The sequence below is a fragment of the Acanthochromis polyacanthus genome, chromosome 1 (assembly GCF_021347895.1).
Source record: "Acanthochromis polyacanthus isolate Apoly-LR-REF ecotype Palm Island chromosome 1, KAUST_Apoly_ChrSc, whole genome shotgun sequence".
In the NCBI taxonomy this organism is placed as follows: Eukaryota; Metazoa; Chordata; class Actinopteri; family Pomacentridae; genus Acanthochromis; species Acanthochromis polyacanthus.
The window spans coordinates 4,485,036-4,506,571 of NC_067113.1; the positions used below are offsets into that span (position 1 = coordinate 4,485,036).

Consider the following 21,536-nt stretch of genomic DNA (forward strand, 5'->3'; position numbering starts at 1 on the left):
TTTAGATGCTTCCCTGCTCCAACACACCTGATTCAAATGATCAGCTCGTTATCAAGCCTCTGCAGAAGCCTGATAACGAGCTGATCATTTGAGTCAGGTGTGTTGGAGCAGGGAAGCATCTAAAACATGCAGGACATGGGGTCCTGAGGAACAGGGTTGAGAACCACTGCACTAAATAATCCTGTGAAAAACTACAACCCACTGGACACCTCTGTAAGACACAACCCACCGGAACTACATATAAGACAACTATGCCCCAAAGTGCAAGCTCTCTCCTTTATCTGCACTCATGAGTTGAAACCAAGGTCATGCAGTAATAAAAAACAGGAGGTGGTTAAACTTTTGATACAATTAGATTATTCACATCCTTATTGGGTCTTAAGATGATGGGTGGTGGCTTCCCAGAAAAGAAGAGGAGTGTTTAGGAGAAGTTTGCATGAGTATATAAGATTATGTAATGCTTTGTGAAGTCAGTTAAAATCTAGAGATTTTGCTCATGTTTGTTCTTATAGCTTCTGTATTGAATAAACATTATTCTCATCAGACCCTGAAGACTGCTTGAAGACTTTTTCTTGAAATTTTTTTTGAAGACTCCAACTTTTGATCCAGAATTGATTTTTAACTTCATGTTTGACAAAGCTGTCTGATCATCACTGACCTTTAGCAGGCAGACTGAGTCACAACAGTATCGAATCAGTCTGCACTGCTGCATGTTTTTTTTTAAGTGTTTTAGAGGACTGCTGCCTGAATTACTGGCAACTTTCAAATGCCACTAATGAAGGTCCATGATTAGTGATGTCAGGTGTGCTTCAGACGTCTCCTGATTTGCAAGTAAGTGCTCTTATATGAGATTCTGTTCAGGGAGTTGAATAATTTTGAGTGTAACTGTAGGAGGTGGTCAAGGTGGATGGTGGGAGTAAATGCAAAGGACCAGTGATACAGTTTGCCTCTTGTGTCCCACATGTGGATAGAGACTTTGATTCATGTTGTGCATTTGGTTATAACTATGGTGATTTGCAAACTCATTCTGCAGCTATAGAATAAGAGGTTTCTACAATGTAATGTTGATTAATTAAACAAAAAAAGTAATAAAAAAAAAAGTATCCAACCCCTTTAAGTCAGTATTAAGCAGATGCACCTTTGATCACAGAAACAGCATTAAGCCTGTTTGGATAGGTCTTGCACATCTGGACATGGCAATTTTATCCCATTTTTCCTTGCAAAACTGCTCAAGCTCTGGCACGTTGCATGGGGATTGGAAGTCTTTTTCAAGTCGCAAGTCACAAATTCTCCATTGGATTTAGGTCTCGGCTTTAATTCAGCCACTCGAGAACCTGTATCCTGTATCAGGTCATTATTCAGGATCTTACTATGCTGCATTCATTTTACCCTCTACCTTTACAACCTATGCAGGGCCAGCTGCCAACATAGTGGCTACTGTGATGGCCAAAAAGGCTTAATCTTAGTATCATCGTTCCAACTAACCTTCTTCCAGTTGACTTTAGAGTCTCTTACATATCTTCTGGCAAGTTCTAGTCAAGGCTTTATCTGAGCCGTTTTCAATTTTGGCTTTCTCTTTGCCTCTCTCCCATAAAGCTTTGACCGGTAAAGAAATGTAGCAGTTGTTGTATTCACAGCCTCTCCCATCTCAGCAGCTGAAGCTTGTAACCAAGATACCTATAACTCATGATACTCAAAAGTCGTGGTATCTTGGTGGCCTCACTCACAAGTCTCTTTCTTGTACGGTGTGTCAAATTTTGAAGGCAACCTGCTCAATGCCAATTTACATGTTACATATTCTTTCCATTTTATTTATCGAATCCAACAGTAGTCCAAGTGATATTAGGTGTCTGAATTTTGGATTACTTGTTTTTGTATTCATCCCCTGACTTATACTTTTCAGCAAACTTTTCACTGAGTTTCTTGCTCTTTTATCTTCACAGTTTAGTTTCCCCTATAGCCTAATAAGCGACACAGAAACACTATTAGTATGTATTGCTTCAGTCATTACAATTAGCTACAAAACAAAGCCTTTCAGTGGGTTTTGGGCTATTCAACTCAAGTTTTACAGGTACTTTGACACATCATATTCCTCTCCTCAACATTTCCAAAGTGCCCTTCTATAATCATGGTTGTGTACTAAAGCAGTCAGTAACATACCAGTTATACTTTGGTATGTACTTTACTCGATATATATAATCTTCTCCCTTTGACTCAGGAGGGACAATAGTACTAGGTTATTCCATCTCAAAAAACCAGGTGACTTCTGCTCAACCATCCCTGATGAGGATTTAAAATAGTATCTCTAAATTTTTTGATTGATATATCAAGTACCCTCCGAAAATGTAATTTTTTTTAATCACCTGTCAATCCAACAGGACATTTTGTCATACATTCAAATTTGAGGCTATTACAATATCTCAGGAACTACTAAATATAAAAGCCTGGGATGTTTTCAGGTATTTGCCATCATTCTATTGATTATGAATCTGCAATATTGGACATGTATATCAAAGTCAAAGTCAAACCCCAAAAACTTTTACTTTCATTTTCATTATGACATGCAACTATGTATGGTTCAGAAAATATCACTACTTCACTTCTGCATTATTAAGATTTTTGTTAATGTATGACTAAACATGGAATGTGCCATGTTCATGCTTCAGTTTTTTTCACATTTAACTGTGAATCCACAGCACCATGAGAAAGAAAAATAAAAACTCCGGGCTTTCATCGTTCCTGAGATGCTGTCGTTCAAATTTTAATGCAAGAATAAATGTGCTGAGACTGGTTCACCTGTCAATTTCAGAAAATGTTTATCTCAGAAAGTATTTGATATATCATACTATAATTTCACAGAAAATTTTGACACGTATATCTACGTTTCACCTTCTAAAAATTGCACATTGAGATTGAACGACCCTATTGCTGGCATTAATTACCACTCCCCCTCCAGCTAACCATGTACAAATTCTGCATGTTGTTAAATGTACCTCACAAATTGAATCATGACGTCAATGTAATTTCATACCACTTTATAGCCATACTGTCTAATAGCCATAGATAATGCTAGAAAGCTGCATTTGCCCCTGAATTGGCTCTAAAGCGCAGAGAGGTTCACTCACCCACAGAACACTTGCACAACACTGTTGTTGACCTTTTTGTCGAACAAGTGCCGCCTGTAGTCTTCCAGGGCATCTTTGATGGCAATAACGGTGAGAACCACCAGCAAAGGAATCATAGTAATTTCCTTCTGAAATGCTTCAACAACTGGCACCCAGTTTAGCAATGCCAGGAAAAGGAAATAGAGGTTGGCAGCCCTGCAAAGACAAAATCAGAGCAGTAAATTAGTATGTAAAAGAAAATCATTTTAGGCAGATCTCTACAAACATTAACAGATAAAACTAAAGAGGCAAGCAGTGATAAAGTGCTGATAACTAGCTGCTTACACTGGATAATATACAATTGAGGTACAAAACTGTTCTTTGTAATGACACAACATTGAAATCACTGCACTGCCATGGCAATAACTTTGCATTGCAAAGGTCTTCTAATAACAGGTCACATTTGAAATTACTGCATTTCATTTTCTTGAGAGAGTGCATGAAATACTACCGCCTGAAAATGGCAAAATCTTTGTATAAATGAAAACAAAAGAGAAAAAATGTTGGTGTACAAATACAAACGTCTCGTTATTCTAAGTTTTGTAGGGGCACCAATGAGCCATTTTTTAAACATCCATTCCCAAGACCAATAAAACATAGAATCTATTATCTCAGATTCCTGTGCAAAGTTTTATGAGTTTCTGAGCAACCTCAAAAATGTGATGCATTTACAAGAAGAAGAAAGAGAAGAATTCCTCCAGTTAAAGAAGGGCTTTCACCACAGATGGCCCAACCTCATAGAAAAGTTCTGCTTCTTGCAAAAGTAAAAATCTAACCTGTGAAACTGCTGGAACAGGTTCATGGGGATGAAAGTCAGCAAGCTGTATTTAGTAGTGCGAATTGCATTTCCTTTGTAGTTTTTGGATAAAGCTTTGAATTCTTGTTGGTGGGGTCCATGGCAGGCGAACACCGTTCTCCGCTTCTCTCTGAATCTGTGCTGGGAGTTGTGGGTGTCCAGGGAGCTTTTGTTTGGAAGTCCATCAGGCGCAGAGTACCAGCCATGCCCAGAGTCTCCTGCCAGCAGTTGTTGACAGCGATGCTGCAACCAGTGGAACCGCTCCATCAATGCAGCTGAAGCTCTAGCTGAGTGTGCCTACCTTCCCTCCTTTTGAGGATGTCGGTTACAGCGTGCTTCACACTGAACTTTCACAATGAACTCATCCTAGAGCAGGAAAAACACAAAATTATATGAATATCAAAAGAAATGGTTACTTCCACCTATGCTTTACTTTCACTTAAACCACAAAGGTTTTGAATATGACAGTCAACAAAAAATAAAGCAGTCACAACCATAAGCCCATGCTAGCATTGCTAACTACACTGATGAGCCATAGTGAGTTTTTGTGAAGTCAAGAAATATCACAAAATCTATTGTAACGTGACCTTTCTGTCCTTCCCTCTGTGTGTCTCTGTTTCACCATGGCACACAGTCGATGAGATACACATAAAATGAAACAGACAAGTACAGTAAAACACACACAGGCATGGTGAAATGGAGAGCAAAGTCGAACATCAAAACAGCAGTAGCAACTCTCACACTCAGTTCAAATGAAACAAGTGCACATACATTAGAGTAATAACATAAACAAAATACATATTGTTGACTAAAAATTCTATGGTTTTTGAGGCACTAGCTGAATACTGCAGCGGGCAGTGTGTTGAGAGAAGTCTTGATCTGTTTAGAAACAAAAGGAGGTCCAACAGTTTCAAATGTAAGGACTCACATACTCTGACATGCACATAAGACTGACAAAACATAAAGCAGAGAAGCTAAGTTTACAACACAAACACAGTGTGGCATCACCCTCTGCTCAGGATGTCATTATTCCACTATATCTTAGCATAGCAAACAGAAGTACACCTGTGAGCAATCTTAGGCCGTGAGCATAGAGGTTATGTTTATTATGTTAATAGACATGCTGTTCTACCAAATGTTCCGGTTTCTCCATTATTGCCTCTGTGAGCATTGAAGTCCCACTGTAAAAATATGGAGCCCTCAATGGGAACCCTCCCAGGATACCAACCAAAGACTCAAAGAAGGCTGAGTACTCTGAACATGTATGTATTGATAATAACTAGAGCTTTCCCCTTGGTGACACACAATAGCAAAGAGGTCACCTTCTCGTTTGCTGCTAAGAATTACGACACAGCGTTGCTTAGCTGGGGGCTAGAAGAGTACAAACCTTCTCTAGAAGCACTGACAAATTTCTACACATGCTGAATTTTGGCTGATCCTCAGATGAGCTAAAATTGTAAAAACAGGACAAAAGTCAAAGTCAGCTTTATTATCAGTTCTTCAATATGTACATGACATACCAAGAATCGAAATTGCGTTACTCTCCCTTCCTGCAACAGTAATTATTAAATAAATACTTAGAAGGCTCTGAGATAAAAGAAATAGTATAAATTATAAATGAAATGTGCAAAATATGATATAAAAAGGCAAAAACTACACAAAATATAAGTAACACACTCTCTACAAGAGTTGGCCTGACAGAAGCCTAAAAATGCTTCATTCAAATCAGAAGCACAACTTTGCACATAGACAAAAACAGGTGCATGGCATCTCACTATTAAATCAATCATTCTCTGTATGTCTGTTGCTGGGGCACCACAGAAGTGTTGTGCTGAGCTTGAAGTCATTCGGTTAAGCAGATTGGAAAGATAAACATTACACAGCAGTTAGTGACTACAGTTGGACTGCAGTGATTTGGCAGTGTAATAACATCATTAATTATCCCAACAATCCATCGTAAAAAATTACCTGTGCTCAGTCAAAGCATGACTGGTCCTGTAGAACAAACTACAGCTAAGAACCCTCACTCCTTACAAGAACAATTTGTTAACAATAGCCTGAGAGCAACAGTGTGGTATTTTGCAAGCACTGCAAACGAGAAATGCCTGATGACAACTATAGCCTCTGTCCATACTGTGACATACTGTAGGTACCATACTGCATACTGTATACGATGCACTTCACTGACCCACCCAGCTTATTGCACTACTCCACAGTGCAATAAGCTGACTGAGGACACCTTCATCAGGGAGTGGTTCACCTGTTACCATAAAACTCTGCCTCATTACACCATGTGATGCTGGGCCATTGTACTGATTAGTCAGTCAGCTCAGGCCAAGTCTTTTTGCTCTGTTTGTATCCAGTTCTGGTTTAACCTCTGCCTCGTGCTCAGACCTGATCCACACCTGGATCTCATTCCTCATGCCAATTCCCTTCTGACCCACAAACTGCCGATCCAGATGTTGAGCTACCTGGGCACAAACACATTCTCTACTTTTAAGATTGGGTTCAAAACTTTCCTCTTTGATAAAGCTTATAGTTAGAGCTGCTCAGAATCACCTGAGACGTCACTTAGCTATGTTGCTATTGGTTTACACCACAGGGGGATTCCCATGATGCACTTAGCTCCTCTACTCTACTCTCTTTCTTCCATACAGTTATATATCTAAATCCAGCTAGAATTAAGGTTTTAGAATAGCCTTCCTAAATTCCTGACCTCGTCCCCTTTAAGAACCTGTGTGCTGAGACATAAAGCTTGTCAGAAAGTCAACAATTTAGTTGACCTTCAATCAGCAGCAATTTAGTAAACTTTAAAAAACTGGGTTGTGTGTAAAAGTATGACAATTTATCTGATCATTTAGACTGGTATGAAGTGAAGCACAGCACCTTGAGACAATTTTTGAAAAACTAAAACACAAGGTAACATGTTCTCCATCGTTATCTGTCTGGCAAGAGTTTGAATTAAAGGATATTTTCATTTTATTTAAGCTGGTATATTTCCCTTATTAGCTATTCTGGCTGTATGGGTATGGAGCTAAAACAGAGACAGTATAGGTTGTCATTAAAAAATTAATTTGTCAGAAAAAAAAATCGCCACTAAAAAATATAATTGGGCAATTTTGGGGGGATTTTAATGTGATTTTTAGTTAGAATTTTCAAATTGCTGACTGACATAAATGCAACACAGTCTTGCCTCTTTGTTTTATTTCTGAAGGTTTCTCAGATCGATGTACAACCTTTAATGTTTTAGACGCCATGATTTATTGACAGCGGTAGTATGTCAGGTTATGTCAGTGGATCAACAAAAACTTAGCAGAAACTAATCATTGAAGAATTACAGAGAAGCTTACCGAGGACACTATGTAACTATGTAATGCAGGACTGCAAGGGCGTAGGTTTGGTCTCAACATTGGTAGGGACGATATAACAGCATAACCTGCATGTACACTTTTTGCTGGGGACGAGACATTAATAAGACCAAACAGATTGGGTGAACAGGGGTCAGGGCTACATTTCTCATGAATATGAACCTAATTAATTGATAAGCTAAATGATCAATGCAAAATAAATCTGTATTGACTTATACTAACTTTCATGTGTATTGGTTCAGGTGATAGTACTTAAATACATTTCAATTAATAAATAAATGCACTAATAGGTATTTGGTTTCAAAAGTGTAAAGTCACAACATGCTGTAGCCTTCTTTCCTTCTAAACCAGGCCGTTTACAAGAAGAAAAGCAGCAGCATGTGTTTTGTTTTGTTTTTGTTTTTTTTAGACTGTCAACACTTTCCTGTGAAACACAGACTGGGACTGCTCTCTAAGCAGCTTCTTGCTCACGTTTTTCTGGTTCTATATTTTCCAGCAGAGTTCACTACATTTCTCACAGTTTAATTAACGTTAACAGTAGAAAACACATACAGGAGGACAATTCTCTCTAAGCAGCTTCCTACTCGAGTTTTGCAGGTTAGCAAGTTCACACAGTTTAATGTTATGCTAACTCTGATGCAGGTCGGACTTTCAGTAGCAGCATTAGTGGTGTGTTCCCCACGTCCACAACATTGACGTCTTTTTACATTACTTACAGTGTCGTCTGCTGCTGCTGCTGGCCGAAAAAAAAACTTCTAATATCCCTCCTCTTCGAAGGGGGCGGAGAAGGCGGCATGTTTATTTCTTGTGTATTTCTGTCGGGGCTGTGTGAGTGTGCGTGTGGGTAGCGGGGTGGGGGTCAAGTCATCAGCCAATCAAACGCACGTTTGATTGGACCGACACATTCAGCAAGTGAAAAGGGGTAAATGTAAGTCTGAACCTGGTCTGAATATAATGAAAATAATTCACTTAATATCCTTACAACATATGTGAAGACAATCAAAATTACCTATATAACTGAACTCATTATAAAATGCAAATAAGGTTGCTTAAAAGTTGGTGGGGACAATTTGACCCTCTTGAAAAGTTGGTAGTGTTATGTCCCTACCGTCCCTATGCAAACCTACGCCCTTGCAGGACTGTTATATAGGAATTCTTTGATCCTCATATTCAAAGGGCCTATAGTGGTAAACCCCCGTCTGAATGCTGTTGAGCAGGGCTGGTAGCGTACAGTGGTTTGTCTGAGAGTAGCCTGCTCCTTGATATTAGGAGGGTCTGGTCAATACATATGCAATTGCTGAACATAAAATTCATACTTATGCACATGATTATGATGGCATACACATAACAGCCCTCACTCTTCCTCTTTCAGTATTTCCACTGCAAAGCACAACAGCATGCATGACATACTGGATGCCAAAGTCTGGTGGTTTATGGCGGTGGTGTTGAATGGACCAGAGATAAACGCTTCTTATAGAGATGCCTTTGTGTATGCAAGCACTGTCATCTGGAAGAAATGCTTTACAGTAGCATAAATAACAGCCTCCAACACAAGAACACTTGTTATGCCCCATAGTTTCATGCATGTCTTGTCTGATCTCCCAATATCATTCATCCTTTTTACAGAGGATCGAACCAGTGTGTCCTTATTTACCAGCTGGGTTTCATACAGCACATAGCATGACAACATTCTGGTATGATTTTATGCCAAAGAATACGCAACTACATGCATATTTTAATGGAATCTGCTTCCATAAAAGATAACCTCCATATATTACAAAACTCAGCGTACAGACTGCAACACTGTACAGCCTGAAACCACGCCTGTTTACCCAGCTTACTTAATGAGGGAGAGGCTGTAAAGACATTGCTATGTTGATACTTGAAGCTGGGATAATTGTTGTATGCAACAGTTTTATTGCTGTGTGCAAATAAAATGAATGTATCGATACTGGACCAATTAAGAATGAAAGTGTCTTAGTTCAATACTGTCGTACAGCAACTTAGCAGGAAATAAGAGGCCTAAGTTTGCTGTCCACCCTCTGCACACAGTTATTGTAATGACTGAACAAGTGTCCACGAACTGCCTTCATTCATAAACACTTACCCGTCTGTTTACGTCCATACGGTGTCGGTTTAATATCGCAGCAACTTAGTCTTTTACTCGCTTTACTGTGGCCGCGACAGCTTAACACGGCCTCAGAGGAACACTGAGCAGGATGTGAAATGTTTCGCTTCTCAGTAACTTCAGAAGGAGAATTGGAGGAACCCGAGCTCTTCACACTTCCTGGATGCTGTCAAGCAGTCTGCCTGCTAGGAAGTGTGCCGCACCAAAACCTGCATTTTATCGTCTTGATTATTGGTAATGCTGCTGATAAACACTTTGCTGAGGAATGTCTGTCTTTATTAGGATGTGGCTGAATTATCTGACTGTTGCCACGGACATTTCTCCAAAGAACACTAAACCAACCCAACAGGAGCGTGCCTCAATGCATTCACCGCACCAAATTGTCAAAATAAAAAATGTGTCGTGCCAGCAGTAGCACACGAGAAGGTCATTGCGAGCTAGGTATAAGGCCGGAATTGTTGAGTATATCCTGCATTTCTTATCTCCTAACAATCGAACGGAGACAACGTCAGTGAAGATGGACTTTGTTTTTTCCAGGCGATGTGAACGCAGCTGATCCTATCACGTGACTGACATCAGCTGATCAGCAACAGCAGGCGGAAGCAAATGAAACCATGGTGGATCTGCTGAGCAGACTGCTGGACACAGACTGCCTGAACGTAAGTCCCAAAGACATGTGTTCTACAGCAGTGGTAGAAATTCGTGAAAGTGTAACTGAAAAATGTATCCCCTGCATCTTGTAAAACATAAAGACAATGAACGTAATGACTTACAGTTCCTTAGTAAGAGCTCGTTATTATTACTGCAAGGTATCGTCCATCGATGATCACCGCCGTTTAGAATTGTTTTCTTTCCCTCATGAGGGACACTTTGTGTATCCTAGGAATGATTGCCTTTCTGTCGCGTAGTCCGTACAACAACGAGAAGATGTGAGCGATCACCCTTATTCAGTCAGGAGAAAGACTTTTTTGAACTACCGAATAATAATAGACTTGATCTGAGAATCACCTAATGTACTTTTTCTTTAAATACATAATTTGATGTAAATGGTATCAACACTGAAAACTTACAGAAGCGACAAGAAGCTCAATTTAGGGCTCTGATGCTGTACTGCAGCTGCTAAGACATATAACAGTACACCAGAGGTACAATGGTTGTGTGCTATATGGTACTGCAAGTTTTAGGCAACTAAAATGAGGATGCATTTGGAAGGAAATGCTGTGAGTAGCTTTAATTTTATCAGTTAACTTTACACAAGTGCAGCTACAGAAAACAGCAGTGGCTCTTCCAATTCTCCAAGTATGCAGCCTTCCAAGTTACTTTGCAAGTAGGATTGTGGCCATCTCGGCTGTTGCAGTCTACATTCTACCTCACACTGAGGTCAGAGCTGCTTTGAGGCCAGTTCTGTGCAGCTCGGACTGGATGTTTGGGGTTGTTGTCCTGCAGCCCGAACAATTAGAGCCTAATCAGATGCCTCCCTGGTACTACTAAATGATAGGCAGTTAAGAATGGAAACATCTAAAGTGCCTAAAACCTTTACATAATACTGTAAATTCCTACACAATCTTGTTTCTGTCACCAAATGCCATCCTCCTCATGATGTTGTCTGGTGCTAAGCTATGTCACAGGGTAGTGGATGGAATCTGTGGACGAGAGCCTCCCCTCAGGGATGATTACAGCAACACCTGGAGCCTGCAGGAGTGGCTGGAGCTTCTCACTCCCTGAGAGCCCTGTTTCTGCCTGGCCAGTGAAGAGCAGCAAGCTCAGATGAAGAGGGTGGTCAATGAAAAAAGGCCAGGACAGCTTGCTTTAGCTAAGGTATTACATTTACTTATTATAAACAAGATTATGGGTCCAGTGTGCACCACCCCTTTGGCCACACAACTTGTTACTACATTGAGACTTTGGATGCTGCATGTTCTTAACAGTTTTATTAGTATATATATGCATTCATACAACCGTAATGGTCAGTAGCTATCAGTTCAGGTTTTCAGGTTCTCCCTGCCGGCTGTGTACAGGTGTTGGCCATGTTGTCAGATGTCGGTAGCCGCCATGCAGAGGCCGTGCTGAGTGTGCTGAGAAGCAGACAGAGGAGATCCGCCATGCTCTGGCTGGACAGAACCAACTCTATCTCCTCTGCTACTTCTCCAGGACTTTGAGTGGCAGCTTAGGTGACTTAAAGCTTTGTTCTTCAGTGGTTAATGGGCTTTTCCTCTTTTTTTTAAATATCTTTTGGATGTAAATATAATAACCAAGCATTATACATTGAGGTCAATGTAAAGAAATGAAAGCAGATGTGAATTAAATACCTATAGTACCGGTCAAATGTCTGGATACCTTCTCTTTCAGATTTTCTTCATCTTAACTTCCTTCTACAGTGTAGAGCTATGCTAAAAGATATTTAAAATGAAATAATATAATGCAGGAAGCCAAAAAGTCTAAAGTTTCATATGTCAGATTCTTCATTGAAGCTACATATTTTTGTTCAATCAGAGCGTTGCACACTAAACTTACAACCCACTTCAGAAATGTCTTTTCAACATGATGGAGTTCCTGCGTATGCTGAGCACGTGTTTGCTGTTGTAGACTTGTCATCTCCTTCACTTAACTGTCCAACTCAAGCCAAACCATTTCAGGTGCTTTCAGGTTCATGACTGCAGATGCTAGGCGATCTGATGAAGGACCACATCACTCTGCTTGTTGTTCAAACAATCATTTCAGAGCTTGAAGGTGTTCTTTGGCTCTTTGGCCTCTTGGAAACAATTGATGTTCCATGAAGCACAAAACAGATAGGATAGTGTAATGCTGAAGACAACTGCAGCAGCCATTCTGGTTTAAATACTTTCAGATATTAGCCTTCCTTGTGTCTCAGAAAATACAAGTTGGCCAAAGAAAAAAAAAAACTCAATCTGGACTCAATAAACCAAAATCTAGTTTTCCACTTCGAGTTCTTGGGTCAAAGAGGTGTTCTTATTATTGGTCTTCCTCATTAGTGGTATACTTGATGTGATTAATATAGGCCAAATTATATTCTGGTCACTTTATCTGCTCCTACACAGTCCCACTCTGTTTGCTCAGTCGTGTGGAGCTACACTACCATAACAAACCAACTATTTTAGGTGTGAAAGGATTACAAACCATTCAACACCAAGTCTACATCAATGCAGGGTTCCTGACTGCACTCCTCACAATTGTAGCAGTTTTATGTCCTGAATGAAGGAAACTCTGCACACCTGCAATATGAGTCCCCTATACCTATTTCAAAAGGACTACCGAGTAATAAATAAAATGAGATGGATTTAGTGTAAATATATTTTTAAAATAATGTTTTGACTGATGTTCATGTTAGAAGGCAGAATCTAAGAAATACAGTCTATTTTCAATCCGTGTTCTTCTGATTTGTCTTCACTATGTCTTCTTTCTTGTTCTTTATTCTTAACATTTCAAATATTATAATCATGTTAATTTATGGCCCACCATGCTTTTTACATGTTACAAGACAGCTTACAGTACAATAATATCATCTCAATTGTTCTCCTCAAATTTACTGGCCTGATTTTAGCTTGCTTTTATTTTGTTAAATAGTTTTTCAGACTTTTGTTGTTTGCCATTCTAATATATGGTGTTGATAGCAGTAATAAAAGACAAGAAAGAAGATAAGAATGAAGACAAACCTGAGCATTTTGGAAAAAGTTTATTGTACATTGTAATTGCTGAATGCAACTGAACAAGAAACATGTGTCATAGTACATCATCACCACAGTGTCCATATCCACAGATGCTGCTTGGAAGTTCTAGGCAAGTGCTCACTAATGCTCACAGATGTATTTGACCCTTAAAAGTCCCACGTTGTGCCCCCTTTTCAGCAAATGAATACAGATCACACATGTCCCACGGTGTGACTTACTAATTTTCAGCTCAAAATACTGCACTGTGTTAATAATTTTACTATCACTGCACAACCCCTGTTTTTACAGATGTTCTCAATGAGCTGCTTCATTCTAATACAAATAAGTTGTGTTACAGTCTCTGTTTCCTATTTGTTCCATTGTCTGACAACAGAAACAGAAATATGTAAATGGAAAGCCGTACTAAAAATGGGTTGTATTTGTACAATATATGCAAGCACAGGGAGCAGGAGTGACACTAACAGATAAAACACAAGAAGACCAAAGAAAACCCAGTAAATCCCATGGTTTATTGGTTTCAAATCAGTCTCAAAGTTTCCCACTGTTCACAATGTCCCTCAGCTTTATAACACAGAAATCTGACTTGTGGCATACAGTCAAATGTGATGGTAACATTGACCACATTAGCTGCACATAATCATGTGAACACACTAAATAGACACACAAACTTGATAGGAAGTTGTGGTTAAATGCACTGAGGCGAAAAGACTGGACAGAGACGATCAGCTGCAGCCAATTCCAGCCATTTTCAGTACAAAAAATCGCTAATATTCTATTTGTAAATAAAAATATTGAATTCAATTCAATTCAGTTCAGCTTTATTCCAGACACTGGGTCCAATACGCACACCATAAGAACAAGGACACAAGAAGACACAGAAAAAAATACAATCAAAACAATAACCCGTTAAATATGACGAGAAATACAGGGACGCGCATCGCGAGGTGCATTTCCTTGAAAACGACCGATTCGTGGATTATATACGACTTCAAGACATGTTTTGGACAAAATACTTTACTGGCTTGTGTCGTCTTGGATTATGGCCGTTTTTTGTGGAATATTTTCATCTGTGTGCAATAATGAACCCGGAAATGTGAGTCGCGCTGTGTACGTTAAAGCCGTGTACAGAGAAAGGATGGATGGATATTCGTTGTTTGTCGGACAAATGTGTTTATATTACCCGCTGTGGTAATCACATCTGAAAGTGGTTTATACCGGTGGATTCATGAGATCTAAGCTTTCCATCGGCGTATAGTGTCTATATAATCGCGTTTGCAGCCTTCGGACATTCTTTAAATTCCTATGCAAATTAGTAAGTGTACCGCCGATGGTACACTGAAGTTTATAGGGTTAAAAATGCTCGAGTTTGCAGTGAAAACTATATACTCCCAGTCCCGCTTGACTTCTCGCTCCGCTTTAGCCTCCAGCATAAGCCCCGCCCACAAAAACGTCACGATGTTTGTAAATAAATAAAGGGTCTATAGGAGATGTTTAAAAAAAATGTCTGCTACTTAAATTCTGAGAGCCTTGAAGTGGCTCTAATCTCAGCTGCTGTTGTTGATTTGCGAGGCTGGGAAGTCTAATGAGCTTCTCTGCAGCAGAGGAAACTCTTGGCATTCCTTTCCTGTGGGAAGTCCAATGAGAGGGAAGTTATCAGTTTTTAATTGTTTTGTGACCGTACTTGGGGAAGAAAACAATCAAAGTTCTTGAATATAAATGTACACCTAAACCTTGTAAATGCTTTAATAAATTATGTATTAAGAGTATCAATATCTAAATGCCATGAGGCACAGCACCATAAAAAACAGTGGATACCAATCTGTCATGTCAGGTTTATTTAGTGCCTAAATGTCAAGGGTTAAAAGAGTACAACCAACACAACCAGAAAAATCCATTTGGTAATTATTTTCCCTGAATGAGGTTGGTAGTCAATGAGGAAACTTGCTCCAGGTGGTAGAAATATACTGAAACTACAAGATATGTGTATTTTGGCTTTCTACACCATGAGTATGATGGCTGCCCAGGCAAGAAACATCATACTAAACTTCAGATTGTCTCAATAACCAGACGCATTTTGAATTACACCATAAATAGTTTTTTTTCTGGTTTGTCCAAATTTAACCACTTCTATTTTTTGCTGTTGTCTTCTGTTCTCATTCTTCAGTTAGCGCTGTCCAGTGACAAGATATCATCTCTTCACACACCACTGCTGAGTCTCAGTCTGGATGTGAGAGAGAACGGAGCCCTCCAGCCTGTCACCATGGAGTTGAACAGAGAGGAGCTAAGCAAGCTAATCGGCTCACTAGAGGCTGCCAATAAGGTGGACACAAACTAAATACATCAGAAATATTACCTTTGTCAAAGTATTGTTCTGTAACACCTGTCACCTACAATACCCACACTCAACCACCAATAGTGCAGTCAGAAATTATGCTGTGCTATAGTAGCTCACCTGCTGTCTCAAGAATGTCACTGCAGATGTCTGCTAAATCCATTTCATTGTAACTCCAAGCCCCACACAACTTGTAGGGGATCTTAAACTCAAGCATGCTTTTGTCAGCTGATAAAATTTAAGTTTCAAAAGCTGGGATGGCATGTTGCTGCAGGATGCCGTGGTAGCCATGCCGGTGTGCCTTCAGTTTTGAATAACTACCCAACAGTGTCACCAGAAAAGCACCCCCACACCATCACACCTCCTCCTCCATGCTTCGTGGTGGAAACCATGCATGTAGAGACCATCCGTTCACTTTTTCTGCATCACACAACGACACGGCGGGTGGAACAAAGATCTCAAATTTGGACTCATCAGAACAAAGAACAGATTTCCACTGGTCTAAAATCCATGCCTTGTCTTTCTTGACCCAAACATATCTCATCTACTTGTTGCTTTGATTTAGAAATGGTTCCTTAGCAGCTATTTGACCATGATGACCTGATTGGCGCAGTCTCACAGACAAGGCAACCCTGTGAGACTGGGATGGCTGGGATGGCCAGAACTCTGAACAAACTGGGCATCATGGCAGTCTTGCATTTACAATGACTGTTATAACTCTTACTTTTTATGATGGAGTCATTGAAACATAAATGTCTGTCGTAAAAAAATCATGCATTTTGGTTCTTTCATAGTTTTGTCATAGATCTTCTGGAAATATAACACAATTGTAAGTGTTGGTGATGTAGAAAGTTGTGTTGATAAACTTTTCTTCGTGACATGACTTCTTAACTTCTTGTGAGTGATTAGGGTTGACTACAGCTGCTGGCTCCTCTGAGCCAATTTAAATAGGGCTTATTTCATACGCTCATGAGGGTCAGGCACGAACGCAACAATTGTAATCTAAGGAGTCACTTGGAGCCATTTCAAAGCACCTACAGATCCCAAAACCATTTGTGCAAACATTGTTTTAAGTATAAAATGCATGGTACGCTGTGTCACTCCACAATCAGGAAGAAAACACAACTACCATGTGCTGCTGAGAGACATAGGTTAGGATGGTCAAGAGTCAACCAAAAATCACACAAAAAAACAGGCCTGCAATAAATTAAAAGCTACTTCAAACAAGGGTGTCTGCAGTCAAGTGATTTTTTTTTACATTACTCTGGGCTGAGAGGTTGAACAAAGAAACCTGGGTCTTGGATGCAGCTGGATTTTCTGAACAAGACCGTGACCCCCAAACCCACATCAAAAGTGATAAAGAAATGGATAAATCAGGCTAGAATTAAGATTAGATTGGCCTTCCCGAAGTTGTGACTTAAACCCCATTGAGAATCTGTGGGCTAGGCTGGAGAAACAGCTCTATGTCAGAAAGTGAGCTTTAGCCAAGTTTAGTTTAACTGCAAGAATTTTGTCAAGAGGGGTGGTCAAAGATACAACCGGCAGTCTGCAAGAAGCTTGTGGATGGCTCCCAAGAGCACTTTGCTGCTGCGAAAATGACCAGGGGACATTTAATCAAATATTAGCTTTGCTGTATGTATGTATATTTTTGATCCTGTCGTATTCCAGAAGACCAACAAAAAATCTATGAAACAGCTGTTACATGGATTTATGCAAGTAGTAAATACCTGTACTAAATCACCTAGTCATGAAATGTTAGTGATTTTTATGTTTTTATGTGTTCTAGGTGGTACTGCAGTTGAATGATGGCAAGATGGCAACCACAGAACCACAAGTTGATGTCAATGAGAATGAAAGAAATTACAGCTGCTACAGACAGACAGTTTTTCTGATGTAATATGGATTGGATGAGCTCTGTCTTTGTGACTTGGTCGTGCATTAGCAGTGAAAAAGTCTCGTTATGTTTTTGTAATGCACTGTGTTGAATAAATGTTTCATTTCCTTTTGATTCTGAATTTAATTCAAGTAGTCTCCATTCTTTTAAAAAAAAAAAAACAGTAGAAAAACAGTGCCATGTGGTGTAACATAACATAGAATGTTAGTGATAGGTAGTGTGATACTGGCTTTGTTTGATGCTTTCATGATGAGTGGTAGCATCATAAATGGCCTTAACCAACAGATGACAGTCCTCACTCTTCATCTCATGCTTGTTATCTGGACATACTCTCCACAGAGTCCTGCATGGCTCATCACAAAGTCCATGAAGGTCCCACACTTCCTTATATTTGTGTTTATCCTTTTATAATTAGGTGATTTTCTCTGGCAGAACATTTGACCTTTGTCCCATTCAGTGTGCACTAGTTTGTCTATGAGTCCCCTTCCCATCACCTTTGTAGCACTTAGAGTTCTGAGGATCATCAGTAATTGTTCATTTTTGTTATTGTTGTGTTCTTGTGCATAGAGACCAAATAGAAACAACTTAGGGTCCAATGAAATTCTTTTTGAAATAATCTCACATGTAGTTGTGTTCGCTGCTCTCAGTTTCCAGATCTTCATTCCAAGCACAGAGCTTATATGTGAGCTCTCAAATGACTAAGGTGTAAGCATTTTACAGAATTGAGATATAATGCCCATTTTTAAAAAACTGTCCTTTGTTATCAGTTTTTTTAATAAATGACTGTGAGGGTTTAGTTAGTACATTGTTTTGATTTTCTTAAGTGTAGACCTTTAGAAGCCTAGTTTTAAATGTAGCATCAGCTACATGTTATCCCACATTGGACTGTATTGTGACAAGGAATCTAGTTCTTTTAGATATTTTCTTACATTGTCTGAATGTTTACTCATAGGGAAACCAAAAGCAACTTGGATTGTTGGATTGTCTGTTCTCAGTTTAAGGTACCTTATTATGTTAAGCGTTGTGAGATGACATGAACTGATAAGAGACCTACCCGCAGCAACTCAAATGCGGTTACCAAATACTCCAGTGTAACACCCAAATGTTGGAGCCGGAAGCTGACCAAAGTGAAGCAACCAGAAGGGGTATGTCCTCAGCCTCAAAGAGAAAGAATGAGAGAGAGAGAGAGAGAAAGCTTAGAGGGCCACCATCCACTTTTTATAATAGGTGGGTGAGCCACGATTGGCAGACAACGCCAACAGTGATACAAGGGAGTGTAACATCATGGACAAGACTATCCTGCTTCACCCTGAATATATTGACAGTATAAGGAACAGTTTTGTAAAGAATGCTAAATCATCTACATTAAGCCATACATATTTACTGAGTTCAGATTTTGTGACAGAGGGAGCCTTGGGAAATATGGTATCAGTGCCAGATACCTAACAGCATCTCCAGGGGTGAAAATACAAGGCTGGTAAATGACCGAACAATTACACAATTTTTGAACAATTAATTTTAAATAATGGACATCCTGTCAAATTTAGGTCAGAGTAATGGCAGACTTTCCTAAAACTCTTCTGATGTTGAATGCACCTGCCAAATTCTATGCATCGAGGTGAAACTTACTTCTGAGGCTAATTTGTTTGAAGTTTGTAGGAGACACTATGGAGCAATTTTACCACATGCAGTCCTGAGACGCATACAGTTTATTTCATTTAGCCAACTGTGATGTGTGTGCCAATTTTGGTGAGTCTTTGAGCATTCCTAACCATGTCAAATACTACTTTTGTTTCATGATGAAGATACATTGCCACAGCAACAGTGATTTATGAAAGCTGAAAGGCTATACACTATGGCATTGTCAAGGTGCTAAGACTTAGCTGATCAATTTCAAGGAATGTATCATAAAGTTTCTAGCAATGACACATAAAAATATAATGCATATAACATCCAGCTACCAATAGGTGGCACTATGACTCTAGTTTTGAATTTTGATGTCTTCAGACCTGAACTCTTGGCGAGCATATGAAATTTCGGCCTGATCGGATTATGTGCAGCTGTGATGTTGTCAGTTGTCATGGCAAGACATCAAATTCCGCCACAGACAAAGATTCACAATTTTCACCTTAAATCATCATTAATGTCTTAGGCATATGTCACCTCATTTGAAGTTTATATGGTCAACCGCCTGTTAATAGTATGTCAAGTGTAAAACATGTCCTTTCCTGTTGCCCCCAGGTGGCACTGTGACTGTGAATGGATGTCATCAGGGCATGACTCTGAGCAAACATGTAAAGTTTGAGGCAGGTTGGTGCTCGGGCCCACCCAAGTTCACGGTGAATGAGTGTCAACACTACCTTGTCCATACAACCTGTCAGTCATTTCACGCCAGTCAATCAAGCCCCATTCCTTCCCTTAGTACTGAAGGTTTTTGTCAGTTGACACATGGGGTTGGCTTCACTTTTCAGAGTCGTTTGCTACGTCCATCTACAGTCTACGGTCTGCACCAAATGGAAATAAAAGTAGGCAAAGTTTGCTTTGAGCAATGTGTAAAATGTCCACAAATAAATGACTGTTGTTGATGAGTTTTTTCTGGCTCAGAAGAGACACCTTTGTGCTTTGACTATGAACCAGTTATACAAGAGACGTCAGCAAAATGTCCTTTGCATTTAGTTTGTAGAGATGTCAGTAATTTTATTGAAACTTTTATTGTTAATTTTATTTTCTCTGTTCTCCCACTATCTCTCTCACACACACACACACACACACACACACACAACACACACACACACACACACACACACACACACACACACACACACACACACCACACACACACACACACACACACACACACACACACACACACAAATGCAGAAACATCCATATACCATTCATACAGTGTGTATGTCGTTCTGCTTGTCTACAGGCAAAGACAAGAAGAAAGACACACAACCACATCTATGTCCCATTCCACTTGAGAACACATATACAGCATGAGAGAAAACATGTACAGCAATTTTACAAAATAAGAAGTCCAGCACGTCCTTCCCCTCCACAGCCTTTGGGTAAAACAGTTCAGGGATTCCATTAGTTCCTACCTTCACAGAAAACATGTGTCCATTTGCTCTGGATCCTTTGTTGTGAAGAAGCCAAGCTGTATTTTTTTTGGTTTGTTTTTTCACCTCCTGACCATTTTTTATTGTGCGCTGTCCACGAACAGCAACACTGACAGCATGACAAGGAGCCTTGAAAGAGATTTTTTCCGTATTGAATTCAAAAGATTGTCATCATTGTGCTGGAATGTCTTACTACAGTCATGCTGAGATAATGGTGCTATATTTCAGAGTCTCAAAAACAATCTTCAAGAGCCCACTTGTGTTTTTGGTTCCTGTAGTCCTTCATCTAAAAAAAGTACAAGATGATTTGTTTAATTCTACTTACAAGATCAAAGCTAAGTTAAACCCTGTGAATATATTGAGATTCTTGGTAAAGGCACAATATTTAGTCATGAGGAAAAGCACACTACTACTACTACTATTGTTTCCTGTTGAAGCCTATCTGCTTTTGATGCTTTTTTTGTGTGTGGTTTCTTGGTTTTGTGTGAAGCCCTGACAAAACAAGTAGCCCAGATTTTTACTTAACATAATTTGCTATTTACTGTCATGCCAACATTTTGTCCTCAGTAAATGATTTTGAAGGAAGAAAATTATTTCACTTTAACCAATTAGATTCCCGTGTGCGATTATGTATTCTAGTTCTGGCTATCATTTTATCAGCAATGATATGCAACATAGTAAGAACATTGCAAAAGGCAAATTGTAAAGGGGAGGCTAAACTTCCAAAGTTGAAATTTGGAAAATACCCATTTGAATTTGACACCAACTTTATGCTCTCACTTTCATGTTTATATATAAATCTGTTGAAACAGTGAACTAAGTAACAGTTGGTTTGTTTACAGCCTGTCTATACATCTGAATACTTGTGTTTCTTGGCCAGATTGGTCAGTTTGTTAATGTGCTCCACCATTAATTTGAATGACTTTAGAAGCTTATGAAAATAAGCCCAAAATAACTCACTCTAAACGTTATACATCTGACTACAAACAAACACACTGACACCAGAAAAAATGTTAACTCATTTGCAAATATCTCTACCAAAG

At 39.4% G+C, this 21,536-nt stretch overlaps 2 protein-coding genes across 2 annotated transcripts in view; one reads left to right on the forward strand and one right to left on the reverse strand.

Moving 5' to 3' along the window:
• atp10d (ATPase phospholipid transporting 10D) overlaps positions 1-10,021 on the reverse strand; it is a 52,284-nt gene extending 42,263 nt beyond the window's left edge. The window contains exons 1-3 of the mRNA XM_022209587.2: positions 9,436-10,021; positions 3,941-4,326; positions 3,126-3,320 (exon numbers count right to left, since the gene is read on the reverse strand). Of these exons, the coding sequence (XP_022065279.2) occupies positions 3,126-3,320; positions 3,941-4,227 (482 nt within the window). The 5' untranslated portion in view covers positions 4,228-4,326; positions 9,436-10,021. The remainder of the gene's footprint in view (positions 1-3,125; positions 3,321-3,940; positions 4,327-9,435) is intronic.
• Positions 10,022-10,055: 34 nt separating this feature from the next.
• commd8 (COMM domain containing 8) lies at positions 10,056-17,497 on the forward strand. The gene is given in 6 exon segments (XM_051947145.1): positions 10,056-10,115; positions 11,074-11,203; positions 11,443-11,600; positions 11,602-11,637; positions 15,310-15,465; positions 17,264-17,497. Coding segments are annotated over 6 exon segments (636 nt in total). The 5' UTR covers positions 10,056-10,070; the 3' UTR covers positions 17,375-17,497.
• Positions 17,498-21,536: the final 4,039 nt, after the last annotated feature.